General features: G+C 54.4%; 1 protein-coding gene across 1 annotated transcript in view; it reads right to left on the reverse strand.

The window, feature by feature from the left end:
• Positions 1–15006, reverse strand: part of SETD2 (SET domain containing 2, histone lysine methyltransferase) — a gene marked incomplete at its 5' end in the record, with an annotated part of 63733 nt that overhangs the window by 6855 nt on the left and 41872 nt on the right. Inside the window, 6 exons of the mRNA XM_084280280.1 lie at positions 1168–1279; positions 3165–3304; positions 3829–3963; positions 5029–5704; positions 10396–10582; positions 11195–11243. Of these exons, the coding sequence (XP_084136406.1) occupies positions 1168–1279; positions 3165–3304; positions 3829–3963; positions 5029–5704; positions 10396–10582; positions 11195–11243 (1299 nt within the window). The remainder of the gene's footprint in view (positions 1–1167; positions 1280–3164; positions 3305–3828; positions 3964–5028; positions 5705–10395; positions 10583–11194; positions 11244–15006) is intronic.

Genomic DNA, 15006 nt, shown 5'->3' on the forward strand with positions numbered 1-15006 from the left:
ACAGGGGCTGGAATCTCTCCAGACAAGGAGACTCCACACCCCCTGGGCAGCCTGGCCCAGGGCTCCCTCACCCTCACCACCAAGAAGTTCTTCCCCACATTGGGGGGAACTCCCTGGGCTCCAACTTGAGCCCATCGCCCCTTGTCCTGTCCCCACAGACACTGAGCAGAGGCTGCCCATGGCCCCCTGGCTCCCACCCTTCAGCTCTTGAGAACCACTGATCAGATCCCCTCTCAGGCTTCTTCTCTCCAGGCTGAACAGCCCCAGCTCCCTCAGCCTTTCCTCCCAGGGGAGATGCTCCAGGCCCTTCAGAATCTCTGTCCCTCCTCTGGACTCTCTCCAGGAGATCCCTGGCTGGTTGATCCCAGGGAGCCCAGCCCTGGACACAACACTCCAGGTGGGGCCCTTGGAGTGTTGTCCCAGTCCTCAGCACCTTTTTGTATCCCAAAGCTCTTAATTCTTGGCATGGAAACACCCATCTCCATTTACAAAAGCTCCTTCTGTGGTCTCAGGAACCACAAGACACTTGGAAGTCCACAGGGAAAGGTCTCCCAAGCTGCGAAGCACCAGCCCAACAACGTTCTCTGGCTCAGAAGAGCCCAACCTTCTTCTCACCACCCTGGGGGATGTTCCTCAACATCTCCAGGTCCCTTTTTAACAGGGAGATAAACTCATAAACTTCTTTAATTTGTAAAAAACATTGTTTAAGCGAATTCTCCAGGAGCTCCAAAGTCCTCAGGAGACTCAGATTAACCCTCAGGATCACAGAATCAGCAGGTTGGAAAAGACCTTGAAGATCATCAAGTCCAAACATCCCTGTCCTGTGCTGAACCATATCCAGGAGGAGGTGAAAGCACCTCTCTGCTCAACTATTTGTCACCAGGGCAAAACCTGGTGGCAACAAGATGCTCTTCAGTGGATTTCACTTCAGAGTGGCCAGGAAAGGACAATTTAAGGCTGTTAATCCTCTCCCAGTACTCTGAAGCACAGAAAACCCATGGTCCTATGATCCAATGGCTTATCTTGGGTGACTTTGGTCCCTCTGTCACCCCCTTGGTCCATACCAACCTCAGCAACAGCCCCAGCAATGGTGTCCCCACACCCTCTATTCAGTCCAAGAGACGTTTACAACACGTTTCCCTCACTGACCCCCCCACATGCACTTACCTTCATGGGGTTTTCATCATATGTTGGGGTCCCCAGGTCCATTTCAGCTTCATGTTCAAGGCTGGCATCATCCCCTGGGCTGTCCCAGGTAGGAGGGTCCCATTGGGTTTGTCTGGAAGAAGAGACTGAGGTCACCATCACCCTCACAAGTAACTGGTACCTGCTTATCGATTGTCCCATCAACATCTGGTCTCCATCTATCCTTGAACATCTGGTCTCCATCTATCATGGAAACCCTCAACAAGGACCCTATCTCACTATTAATGATGAGTTGGAGCAGGATTCTAGGTTGGAGAAGGCTAAAGCCAAGCAAGAAGAGCTTAACAAAGGGAATCTGATGTTCTACCACCGTTGACACTCAGTGTGGAATGAAGAAGGTCAGTGATTCTGGTGGGGAAAGATGATGGGAAACATCACAGTGGAGACCTCAGGGCATGTATGTTGGGTTACAACTCAATACATGGCTGGAGTTGTTGATTGCAAGGACATCATTTGTTGTTGCTGAAATTGGGCTGGCAGAAAAGGGGGTTCTGTCCCCAGGCAACATTTATGGGGGTTAAGGAAAGGTTCTGAGCAACCTCAGCCACCCACCTGCCTGGCTAACGGGCAGCAACCCACAGGGTGCCTAACGAGACACCGGGGGCTGAACAACCTCTCCAACTTCATTTCTCTGCTTGAGCTATCCAACTCTGACCTGGAAGCAGCATCATGCTCACCTCTTCATCACACTCCCCTGGTCATCACACTCCCATCATCATCACTCTCCCATCATCACATTCACTTTGCCATCACGCTCCCCTTGTCATCACGTGGTGACCACGCTCCCCTGGTCACCACGCTTCCCTCATCATCACGTTCCCCTCATCACCACACTCCCCTCATCACCATGCTCCCCTCTTCATCACACTCCCCTGGTCACCATGCTTCCCTCTTCATCACACTCCCCTGGTCACCATGCTCCCCTCTTCATCACACTCCCATGTCACTACGCTCCCCTGGCCATCATGCTCCCTTCATCATCACACTCCATCACCACACTCCCTTCATCATCACCTTCACTTTGTCATCATGCTGCCCCCATCATCACGCTCCCTTCATCATCATGCTCTCATCATCACATTCACTTTGCCATCCTGCTCCTCTCATCACCACACTCCCTTCATCACCATGCTCCCCTGGTCATGATGCTCTCTTCGTCATGACACTCCCATCACCACGTTCATTCTGCCATCATGCTCCTCTAGTCATCGTGCTCCCCTGGTTATCACCCTCCCCTGGTCATCACCCTCCTCTGGTCACCATGTTCCCATCATCATGTTCACTTTGCCATCAAGCTCCTCTCGTCACCATGCTCATCTGGTCATCACAGTCCCCTCATCACCACGTTCACCTGGTCACCACACTCTCATCATCATCACGCTCCCCCTCTCATCACGGTCCCATCATCATCACGCTCCCATCATCACCACACTCCCCTGGTCATCATGGTCCCCTTGTCACCACGCTCCCCCATCATCACGCTCCCTTCATCATCATGTTCGCCTTGTCACCACACTCCCCTGGTCATCATGTTCCCCTCATCACCATGCTCCTCTGGTCACCACACTCCCCTGGGTCATCACACTCCCCTGGGTCACCACACTCCCCTGGGTCACCACACTCCCCTGGCCACCACACTCCCCTGGGTCACCACACTCCCCTGGGTCACCACACTCCCCTGGTCACCACACTCCCCTGGGTCACCACACTCCCATGGGTCACCACACTCCCCTGGTCACCACACTCCCCTGGCCACCACACTCCCATGGGTCACCACACTCCCCTGGCCACCACACTCCCATGGGTCACCACACTCCCCTGGTCACCACACTCCCCTGGGTCACCACACTCCCCTGGGTCACCACACTCCCCTGGGTCATCACACTCCCCTGGGTCATCACACTCCCCTGGTCACCACACTCTCCTGGTCACCACACTCTCCTGGTCACCACACTCACCTCGTTACTACGTGGTAGTAGTAGATCTTCCCCTCCGGATCTCGGGCTGTTTTCCAGTTGGGTGGGAGCACGATCGTTTTGGGCTTGGGTGGGGATGGTGGAGGCAAGTCCAGGAGGTTATTGGTCACCACAAGTTCTGGCTGAAGAGAGAACAAAAGGGATGAAGAGAAAAACATGAGCAACCATGAGGGTGATCAGAGCAGCAGGATGGACTTCAGTGAAGGCAAAACCATGCTGGTGCTGGCCCAAGATGTAGCAAGGATGGTATCTGCCCCAGGTTCTTCATCAAACACCTCAACTGCATCCCAAGCTTGTAATACAGGTGCTGTGCTCCCAAATTCTCTGTGGTGGGATGCTGAATCACCATGTCTGATGGAGGAGCTTCAGTGGTAAAAGCAAGTCGTGGAGTGTGCCCACCCATGGGCAACCTTCTCACATCCTCCTCAACAGGACGTGGGCTCAGAACCCCCAGAAATGCATCTGACACCCACATCCAGCCTGGAAAGCAGCATCCTGGAGGGTGCCAGCATGTTGTCACATGAGAAACTCCTCCAGGCTGGTACCACCAAGGCTTCCACAGCGTTCAGAAGCCACGGGGAACCCCACAAACCCACAGTAGATGTAGATGAACACTCCCAATCCCTTGGGAACCACCAAGCCTTACCTGTTGGATGGGCTGAGGCTGCCCGGCTGCGACGATTGTAGTGACTGCTGTGGGGGGCTGCACGATGACTCCCTGTGGATGAGCTGTGTATATCTGCTGGCCTTGGATGTACTGGAGACCTGGTTGGGCATAACTCTGGAATGGAGCATGGGGAAATCACAAGTCAGCTTGTTTTACCCCCCAAAAAAACCCCCACCCTTTCACTGGAGGATACCATACAGCTTTCCTTACTGGGAACCAAGCAGCAGAGGCAAGAAGATGGTAGCAGTCCTTGAGGACTAGTGGAAGGGAAGCCCACCAGGGACTGAGGTGGAAGGGAAGCCCACCAGGAACTGAGGTGGAAGGGAAGCCCACCAGGGACTGAGGTGGAAGGGAAGCCCACCAGGAACTGAGGTGGAAGGGAAGCCCACCAGGGACTGAGGTGGAAGGGAAGCCCACCAGGAACTGAGGTGGAAGGGAAGCCCACCAGGGACTGAGGTGGAAGGGAAGCCCACCAGGGACTGAGGTGGAAGGGAAGCCCACCAGGGACTGAGGTGGAAGGGAAGCCCACCAGTGACTGTGGTGGGGTCCAAGGGGAGGATTTAATGTAGGGTTGGGTAATTTGCTATCCTAGTAGGTGTAAGCCTGCCTACATCTTGCTCTTAGGAAGCACCAGGCATCAGTGAGGTGCTGAACACCTCGTTAGTGAAGGCACAAGGAGAAAGCACTTCAGCAAGGTCATTAGGACCTCAAGGGGATGAGTAAATCAGAGAAAGCTGATAAAGAAGGTTGGCCTGTTGGGTTTGGTTGGTTGGTTGAAGTCATACAAGAGATGGGAACTCCAGACTCCCCTTCCAAAAGTCAACAGAAGGTGAGCTCACACCTCCAGGTTTTGCTGCTTACTTCAGTGACCAGGGAAGTTCTTACCCAGAGACGTTCCTTCACCAGAACCAAGGATCCCCAAAAGAAACCCCACCCCAACCCCAACATAACAGGATAGAACCCCCCAATGTGGTATCTGTCCATGGTACACACCCCACCTCAGCATCCTTTCATCATACTCCGGGGTGGGAAGCTCCCAGAGGTTACTATCTAGTAGGATGCTCTAGGATTAAGAGACCTAGTAAAGAGTGAGGAAATGAAGAGTGTTTCCCAACCACACACCAGTACCCCTCATTTTGGGGTCGTCTGACGTGGTGTCTTCTCCAAAATGGCCATTACCTGTACAATCGGTGGGGTGGTCTGTGAGTAGGGGGATGTCACACCGTAAACGGTCTGACAGGTCTGTCCTTGGTAATATATGGCTGGTTGGGACTGGGCTGGTGAGTACTGCTGTTGGACAGCTACAGTCTGCTGGCTGGAATCCCAGACCCCATAACTCTGGCTCTGCACAGGTCCCGGAGCGGCCACGGGTAGAACGGCCACGTTGGGTTCTTGATGGACAACGGTGTCGCTTTGTGCTACATACTGAGGGGTTGTCACTTCCATGGTGGTTGCTACATGTTGGACTACTGGGACAGGCTGAGGAGTAGTCAGGGGTTGTTCTACTGTGTGCCCAACCAAAGTCTGGGGGTGCTCGTAGGCCGCCGGTGAGCACATGGAATCCATGGTGGGTGTGGGAAGAAGCACCTTCCCCGCGTTGGGGTTGCTGGGGTCGACGTAGGCTTGCATGGGGTAGCCAGGGGGGTAGCCAATGAAGCTGTGGTGGGGTGTGCCGTAGCCCATGGAGTCGTAGGGCAAGGGGGAGGTCATCCCAAGGTTTTGGAGTTGCTGTTGTTGCTTCTGGGCCTCTCGTTGGGCGACCTCCTGCTCGAACAGCTTCCTGCGCTCTTCGGTGGAGAGCTTGTTGCGGTCCTTGAGCCGCACCTTCTTCTTTGAAGATGCTGGTGTGTCATACCTGGGAGAGAAAGAGAAGGTGAGACCTCAGAAACCTGCACCAGCAGTGAAAGGACCACCACAGATGGCACACAAGCCTGAGTGGGGATGGTGCCAAATGCCCAACAGCAGCATCAAACATAGAATCACAGACTGGTCGGGGTTGGGAGGGACCCCAAGGATCACAGAGCTCCAACCCCCTGCCACAGGCAGAGCCAAGGAAGAAGAGGGGTGGCAGCAGGGACAGGGAGGGGATTGTCCCTCTCTGCTCTGCCCTCCCCAGCTGGAGTCCTGTGTCCAGAGCTGGGGCCCAACACAAGGGAGATGTGGGGCTGTTGGAGAGGGGTCAGAGGAGCCCCGGGGATGCTCAGAGGGCTGGAGCAGCTCCCCTAGGGAGAGAGGCTGAGGGAGCTGGGCTGGGTCAGCCTGGAGAAGAGAAGGCTGTGGGGGGACCTCACTGCAGCCTCCCCATCCCTGAAGGGACCCCAGGAACAGGAGGGGAATCAGCTCCTGGGAAGGGCAGAGACTGGCAGGACAAGGGGCTGGAGTGAAGCTGGAGGAGGGAAGGGGGAGAGGAGAGACTGGGGAGAAGTTCTGTGCAGAGAGAGTGGTGAGGGGCTGGAAGGGGCTGCCCAGGGAGGGGGTGGGTGCCCCGTCCCTGGGGGTGTTCCAGGCCAGGTTGGCTGGGGCCCTGGGCAACCTTGTGTAGCTCCAGGCCTGGAGGTTGGTGGCCCTGCCTGTGGCAGGGGGTTGGAGCTCTGGGACCCTTGGGGTCCCTCCCAGCCCAGACCAGTCTGGGATTCTCTGATTCTACAAAGCACCCAGTACATTCTTAGATACTTGCTCTGTGTTCCTGGGCTCCATCTACTTATCAAAAGCACATTGCTACCAACCCAGCCACTTCAGATGTTCCTTCCTTCCCTCACGGCGTTCACAGAGTCAGGATGGGTTAATGGGATCCATGTGGAAGCAAAGAGTTCAATTTCAGGAATTCTAAGTCTTTCCTGGAGGGTTTACACAAGAGGCAAGTGGTGTGATGGGACGGGGAGAAGACAACTGAGAGTTTAGCGTGGAAGAAGCCAACGATGACCTTGTGTGTTTGTCCCTTTCCCCACTTATTTTACTAGATCTTTCCTGTAGCCAAAAGGGGACAGTTGGAGCCAGTGGGGGAGCATCTGTAGACAAGGGTGCTGGCATCCCAGTCACAGAATCCCAGAATCCCAGAGTCACCAGGCTGGAAAAGCCCTTTGAGCCCATCAGGTCCAACCATCCCTGTCCTGTGCTGACCCAGCTCCCTGAGCACCTCATCTCCCCTCTGTTCAACACCCCCAGGGCTGGGGACTCAGCCCCTCCCTGGGCAGCCTGTGCCACAGCCCCACAGCTCTGCCAGGGAAGAACTTTGCCCTCCCAGCTGAGCTGACCCTGCCCTGGGGCAGCTTGAGCCCATTGCCCCTCCTCCCAGCTCCTGGCCCCTGGCTGCAGAGACCAGCGCCCACCTCTCTGCACCCTCCTGCCAGGGCAGGGCAGGGCAGGGCAGGGCAGGGGGGGAGAAGGGCTCCCCTCAGCCTCCTCTGCTCCAGGCTCAGCACCCCCAGCTCCCTCAGCCGCTCCTCGCAAGCTTTGCTGCTCTCCAGCCCCTTCCCCAGCCTGGTTGCCCTTCTCTGGACACGCTCCAGCACCTCCAGCTCCTGCTGGGACTCAGGGGCCCACAACTGGACCCAGCACTCCAGCTCCAGCCTCCCCAGTGCCCAGCCCAGGGGCACAAGCCCTGCCCTGGCCCTGTGGCCACGCTGGCTCTGACACAAGCCAGGATGCCCTTGGCCTTCCTGGCCCCCCGGGCACACTGCTGGCTCCTGGGCAGTTCCAGCCCCCCAGCACCCCCAGGTCCTTCTCCCCAGCAGCTCTCCAGCCCATCAGTTCTTCTCCCAGCCACTCAGACACAACGACATGGAAGAGCAAGAGCAACTCCTCACCCACAAAAGACCTTGTTTCATTTACATTAACACACTAATTAAGCTATTCCCTCCATCCTTCCTCCTGTCTCTCAACACAACCACCGTTACTCAGCTCCTCTTCCATCCTCCAGCCCTTGGTGATGTTTCCATCCTCCTAATTACCTCCAGCCTCCTAATTACCTCCAGCCCCCTAATTACCTCCAGCCCCCTAATTACCATGGATTTACATTACACTATTAAGAGATTTATGCCTTTCCCTTCTGTTTTTCCCCTTAATCCAGATGTTTTAGACTTTCCCAGCACAGCTCAAGACACAAGGAGAAGAATTTCCTCGTCTGGCTGACTCACCACTAATTGTTCCCTAATTACAAAGCAGCTTTAGATCCAATTTAGAAGAGACAATGGAAACCTGAGGTCTTCAGAGGAAATTCCTTGGAGTCTTGCTGCCTTTGATGTGATCTCAAGTGTCCCAGAAACATGAGATGTGGATTATTTTCCTTCTTTGAGTTAAGGAGGAACTTTCAAGGGAAGGAAATGGACCAGCACCGGCACCACCATCATCTCTGTCCTTCCTCCAGCTGCTGGGAAGGGTGGAGATGGTCTGACTCTCCAGGAGAAGGAGCTTTGGGGGCTGCTGGGGGTCATCACACTGACCTGATTCACACTTAAAATTGGGAGAGTGGTTAATGAATTCAAAGTATTTCCTGTTACTGCTTCTCCCTTCAGCTGGCCACCAGCTCACCCAGACCAACCACCCCGACATTTGGCCAGGTCATCAGCACCAAAGATCTCTACATTTGGCCAACTCATCAAACCAAAAACCTCTATTCTTGGCCAACTCAACAAGACCAAAGACCTCGACATTTGGCCAACTCACCAAGACCAACAACCTCTACATTAGGCCAACTCAACGAGACCAAAGACCTCTATGATTGGCCAACTCACCAAAACCAACAACCTCTACATTTGGCCAACTCACAAAGACCAAAGACCTTGACATTTGGCCAACTCATCAAACCAACACCCTCTACATTTGTCCAACTAATCAAGACTAATGACCTCTACATTTGGCCAACTCATCAAGACCAAAGCCCTCTACATTTGGCCAACTCATGACTTTTGGCCAACTCACCAAGACTGAAGACCTCGACATCTGGCCAACTCATCAAGACCAACAACCTCTACATTTAACCAACTCATCATGACCAGCAACCTCTACAACTGGCCAACTCATCAAGACCAAAGACCTCTACAATTGGCCAACTCACCAAGACCAAAGACCTCCACATTTCAGTTCTCTAGTCTTTATCTTTACTCTTCTGAACCCCTTTACCCCCAGACCTGATCAGCAGAAATACTCCACGTGGAAGGGCACAACTCTCACTAGTACAACACAAATCCATGTTGCTTTTCTCTTCTACTTTATCCTCAGCATCTCCACGTGCTGCAATTTAAAGTCCATTGTACTTTCACTGGAGCTTAGAGACTCCATGCCCTGTGTCACTAGGTGGCCAGTGTTTCAAAATCCTTGTTAAGAAGAACTAAGTGAATTTGAAGTCCACCACTTGCAAAATGTATGTGGAGTAGGTGGGAATCCATCAGGAAATGGAGCCCCAGAAACACAAAGTAAAATCACTGCAAGGTCTTTTGGACTTCAGAGATGTCTTCTCAGCCAAGGCAGGAGATGTGGCTTGGTGGGGTCATGCCTACCTGGATCTCTTTCCTTGTGCTCAGTGGTTTTGGGGGATAATCACTTGGTCAAGGAAGTTGTTTAGTGTTAGGAAGAGTGTTTGGCTTGGGTGCTGGTTACTCTTACACAGGAAGGGGCTTGCTCAATGTTTAAGTTTAGAATAATCCCCAAATGCACTGGGGACAGGGGATGTAGAAGGAGGAAATGGATTTTGAAGGACTTGGAAGATCTCACAGCATTAGGAGGTCTACAGACCTGGTTTCTTCATGAGAGAGGGACAGAGCTTCCCTCATCACCCATCTAATTCCCAAAACCTGCCTGAAGATGAAGGTGTAGGTTATCTTGAGATGAATCACTGAACTCCAGACTGGTGTGGGTGGGCAGAGCTTTCAGACCCCCCAGTGCCCCCCTGCCACGGGCAGGGACACCCCCACCCCAGCCCAGGGTGCCCCCAGCCCCATCCAACCCAGCCTTGAGCCCTGCCAGGGATCCCAGGGCAGCCCCAGCTCCTCTGGGCACCCTGTGCCAGGGCCTCCCCCCTCCCCAGGAAGGATTTCTGCCCCCCAGCCCCTCTCCATCCCCCTCCTGCAGCTGGAGGCCGTTCCCCTGGGCCTGGCTCTCCCTGCCCTGGGCACCAGCCCCTCTCCAGCTCTCCTGGAGCCCCTCCAGGGATGGGAAGGGGCTCAGAGCTCTCCCCACAAGCAGCCTTCTCTTCTCCAGGCTGAGCCAGCCCAGCTCTCCCAGCCTGGTTCCAGAGCAGAGGGCGTCCAACCCTTGGATTTTCTCCATGGCTAGCTCAGGTTGGGCTTCTCATCTCCCAGGACCCCTAAGTCCTTCTCCTTGTGGCTGCTCTCAATGAATGTGTGGCTCATCTGAGAGGAGATACCATTTGAAACTGGCCAGGGAACACATCTCACCACACACCACGGGATCCCTCCAAGAGCAAACTTCCTTCCCCATCCCTGCAGGTTCTCAAAGTCCACCAGGACCATTTTCCCCAGGACTAAGACAGATGGGACACTCCCAGCCCAGCAGTGAGATCCTCAGCCCCACCACCATTGCTCCCACACAACTTGCCTGTCCTCTGGCCTCTTGGTTCCCCGCTCGTACGCCGAGGCCGGAGGGGACAGGGAGTCTCTCCGTCTCTTCTTCTCTTTACTCTGGCTCTGCCTCTCAGGGTCCCGCTCTCTGCTCAGGATGGGGTTCTTTGGAGTAGGAGTCTGATCCCTGTGGGTTGTCTCTCTCCCACGGTCGGCTGTTGGGGAAAATGGGTGAAGAGGAGAGAGGTTTTATCATCCAGTGTCTTCTCCTACAGTTTGAGTGACTTCTGGTGGTCACCAGAGTCTTCACTCCAACAAGTTCTGTGTATCTGCAGCCCAGGAGGTCAACCCCATCCTGAGCTGCATCCCAAGGAGTGGGGATGAAACAGGACATGGGGTGATGGGTTCAGCTCCAGCAGGGCAGGAGCAGAGGAGACCTGAGGGAGAAGCTCCTCCCTCTGAGGGTGGGTGGGTGGGGAGACCCTGGCCCAGGGTGCCCAGAGAGGTGGGGGAGGTCCCATCCCTGAAGACATTCCAGGTCAGGGTGGATGGGGCTCTGAGCATCCCAGTTCAAGGCATCCCTGCTCACTGCAGGGTGGGACTAGATGGCCTCAGAACTGGGGTCCCTTCCCACCCAATGCAGTCTGGGATTCCATGGTAAGTTATAGCCCCACACCAGCCTCAGGGCTACATTTCCCATCACCCTCTGCTTAAATGGTCTTCAAGGAGCAGGAGCACCAAGCTATGAAGGCAGAACATCTCCTGACATCCCAGAGCAGGAACATGAGGGAGGTGTGTAGGAGCACAGCACACACAGGAGTACATACCACTGTTCTCCTTCTCAGCTTGACTCTTCTTGGGGATCCGGTACACCTCCTGCCAAGGAAGCCACAAGCAGGGTCAGAGATCCACCCACCCAGAACAACCACCCCAACATCCACAGCAGAGTGCTAATTAATTCATGATGGAACCCTAATTTTAAAACAAACCACCCAAAAAAAGGCCCCCCCTGCAGCTCCTGAAGGGAAGTTTTGGGTCAAGCCTGTTGTGTCCACAGTGACCACAGCCAGGACAGAACCCCACTGAGACTCAGCTCATCGGGGTGTCCAAGGCCACCCCAGTCATCTGCCCATCGCCTAATGACACCGTGGTGATGTGTCTGTCTACCAGCAACACCTGAAGACTTCTCCTTGTAACCATCCTGGTCTTCAAGGCAGTTCTAGGTAGTCCTACAAGGAGCAAGGAGTTGGACTTGATGGTCCTTAAGGGTCCTTTCCAACCCCTGGTATTTATGACAGACACAGGTTCACCACGTTTCCCATGGTGCTCCTGAGAACTGATGCTTGATGTTGGAAAACCCTCAGGGAAACAAGCAGGAGGCCACCTCCCAGGTCTGAGTAAACCCCTTCAACCAAACACCCACTGAAGGCTCCTGAGATCAGCTACCCACACCCACCACCCCTTCTTCTACAGTAGCCAGCTCTGCACCCCACCACTTATCCAGCACAGGGGTCCCCAGGACAAGAAGGATGGAGAGGTCTTGGAGCAAGTCTCAAGGAGGGCACAGAGATGATGTGAGGGCTGGAGCAGCTCTGCTCTGGAGCCAGGCTGGGAGAGCTGGGCTGGGTCAGCCTGGAGAAGGCTGCAGAGGGACCTCAGAGCCCCTTCCAGCCCCTGAGAGGTGCCTGTAGGGAAGCTGGGAAGAACTGTTCCCCAGGGCACGGAGCGCCAGGACGAGGGGCCATGGGTTCAACTCCAGCAGGGCAGGGCCAGAGGAGACCTGAGGGAGAAGCTCTTCCCTCTGAGGGTGGGTGGGTGAGTGGGGAGACCCTGGCCCAGGGTGCCCAGAGAGGTGGGGGAGGCCCCATCCCTGGAGACATCCAAGGTCAGGGTGGATGGGGATCTGAGCGACCTGCTCTAGTGAAGATGTCCCTACCCATGGCAGGAGGGTTGGGGCAGATGACTTTTAAAGGTCCCTGCCCCACACAGGACACAGTAAATCCTTCTCTTTCTGCAGCCCAGGTGTACTGTCCCTGCCCACCCAGCTCAACACAAGCCCTGCCAACCTTGAGAACCTTCCCCTGGGCCATGGGGCAGCAGAACCACAAGGACCAGGGCAGAGAAGAAGACCTGCTGAGACCACAGCCACCACACCACACATTCTTAACACCACATGGGCACCAAAGACTCAAAGCAAAGCAGGTTATGATGCACAACCAGCACACCTCTGCATATCCAAGGCCAGCTCTTGCTGTGCCACCAGGCTCCAGCCTGGTTTTGGTCCTCTTCATGCCCCATCCCACGTTAAACCACACCCAGGGTGTCAATCATCCCTCGGAGCATTTTTGACCTTCTAAGCCCAGCTCCTCATCCTAAGCCACATCTTCCACACCACCCCTTCTGTCAAGGTAGGACATGGTGCTGATCCCCAAAAGCCACCTGAGTGGGAATAATTAATGAAAACCATTCTATTAACTTAATGAAATGAGACAGGACTGGGGAAGGAAGCTCAGAAGTCCCACCAGGTCCTGTTCTGCTGCAGCTTAGCAGAGCATCCTTCCTAAACACCAATGGATTATATGACAAAGGTTCTTCTGATGGCACATTAAGCCAGGTGCCACCACAAGTTCCAACATGAGGTTTTACTGGTGCCACCATGGGTTTGATTGGGTTTTTAATCACCATATTGTGACACTCAAAGCGTTGAGGACATTTCATCGCCCACGCTAACGATCCTACAGCAAACAGAGGTTCCAGAGGGGGTTTAATACCAATTAGTGGCTTCAAATTGCCCCAGGGGAGATTTAGATGGGATATCAGGAAGAATTTCTGTACTGGAAGAGGGTTGTCAGGTGGTGGAGCCACCATCCCTGGAGGGATTTCAAAGGTGTGTAGATGGAGTCCTTAAGGACATGACCTAGAGGAGGACTAGGTTAAGGTTGGACTTGATCTAAAGGGTCTTCCAACCTAAGTGATTCTATGATTGCATCCAGACTTTGCTCCATCCCCCTCCTGAAGCAGTAGAGGGGTTCAGAAGAACATCCACCTGGTTGTTTGATGTTTAATGTGATGAACCAGCTATCTCCCAGCTGAAACCAGCTATCTCCCAGCTGAAAACAACTGATACTGGGAGGGGAAGGGGAATAAGATCAAACCAACCACATATAGACAACCAGGAGACAGGATCCCTGATGGATCCCCAAAAGACAACAATTCACTCCTAAGAGACATCCTCAGCACCATCCAAAGACCCTGCTCTGAGGTGGAGGGCTGAGATCTCTGCTCTCTGAGGACCCTGATGAAGCCACCTCCCCGAGTCCCCACTCCACGACCATCAGAGCCTCTGGATGGTGTCAGTTCTTCATACTGGATGTGACACCACACACACCTCAAAATAACATGGGGGCATTTTCCTTAGGGCACTAAAATATCCCTTAATTTAGGGCATGGATGAGGCAGAGGGGAGGAGAACGTGCTCAAAACTGTTCCTGGAGGAGTGAAGGCAACTTCTAGGTGGGTATTTAAAAGGGGAATGAGCTCTTTTTAATTTGTTCTTATTTATTTATGTGGTTGCTAAGGATTGAAGAACCTGACTGGTGGGGTTGGCAAGGACCTCTGGAGATCACAGACTGCTCTGGGTTGGGAGGGACCCCGAGGGTCCCAGAGCTCCAACCCCGTGCCCCAGGCAGGGCCACCAACCTCCAGGCCTGGAGCTACACAAGGTTCCTCAGGACCCCATCCACCCTGGCCTTTCAACACCCTCAGGACTGGGTCAGCCTGGAGAAGAGAAGGCTGTGGGGGGACCTCAGTGCAGCCTCCCCGTCCCTGAAGGGACCCCAGGACCAGGAGGGGAATCAGCTCTTGGGAAGGGCAGAGACTGGCAGGACAAGGGGCTGGAGTGAAGCTGGAGGAGGGAAGGGGGAGAGGAGAGACTGGGGGGAAGTTCTGTGCAGAGAGAGTGGGGAGGGGCTGGAAGGGGCTGCCCAGAGAGGGGGTGGGTGCCCCGTCCCTGGGGGTGTTCCAGGCCAGGTTGGCTGGGGCCCTGGGCAACCTTGTGTAGCTCCAGGCCTGGAGGTTGGTGTCCCTGCCTGTGGCAGGGGGTTGGAGCTCTGGGACCCTTGGGGTCCCTCCCAACTCAGAACAGTCTATGATTCTATGTTGGATGAAGAAGCCAGGACAGCTCAAGGACAATGCAGCAGACAAGTGGAGGGAAGAGTTAAGCTAGACCAGCCTCCCCAGTTCCTAAAAAGATCTGACACATTGAAGAGCAGGATGTGCAGGACAAAACTAGTAGGAAAAAGGGTGAAAGGGGACAGGAGGAGGACAGGGGCCACCTTGAGCAGGTGGATTTGGCACTGCCTGCTCCTGTCGTGCTCTTTTTTAGGTTCACTGAGACATCAAAAGCAGAGGAGTCACCAAAGTTACAAAACACAGTGGCTGCAACTCAAGAGAAATAACCAAGTCTAAGGTGTGAGGTCAAGGATGGTTGAACTTCCAAGGAGCAAGAAAGCTTCTGCCCTCCTTAGGTAGGAGAAAAGCATCATCCTCTGAAGGACACAGTGGTCAGCAACAGGAGGCACTGCAAGGGGAAAATGGGTGAGTCCCACAGCAGGATCCATCCCATTAAATTGGGATTGCC

This window comes from Gallinula chloropus, assembly GCF_964237585.1.
Source record: "Gallinula chloropus genome assembly, chromosome: 2".
Taxonomy (NCBI): Eukaryota; Metazoa; Chordata; class Aves; order Gruiformes; family Rallidae; genus Gallinula; species Gallinula chloropus.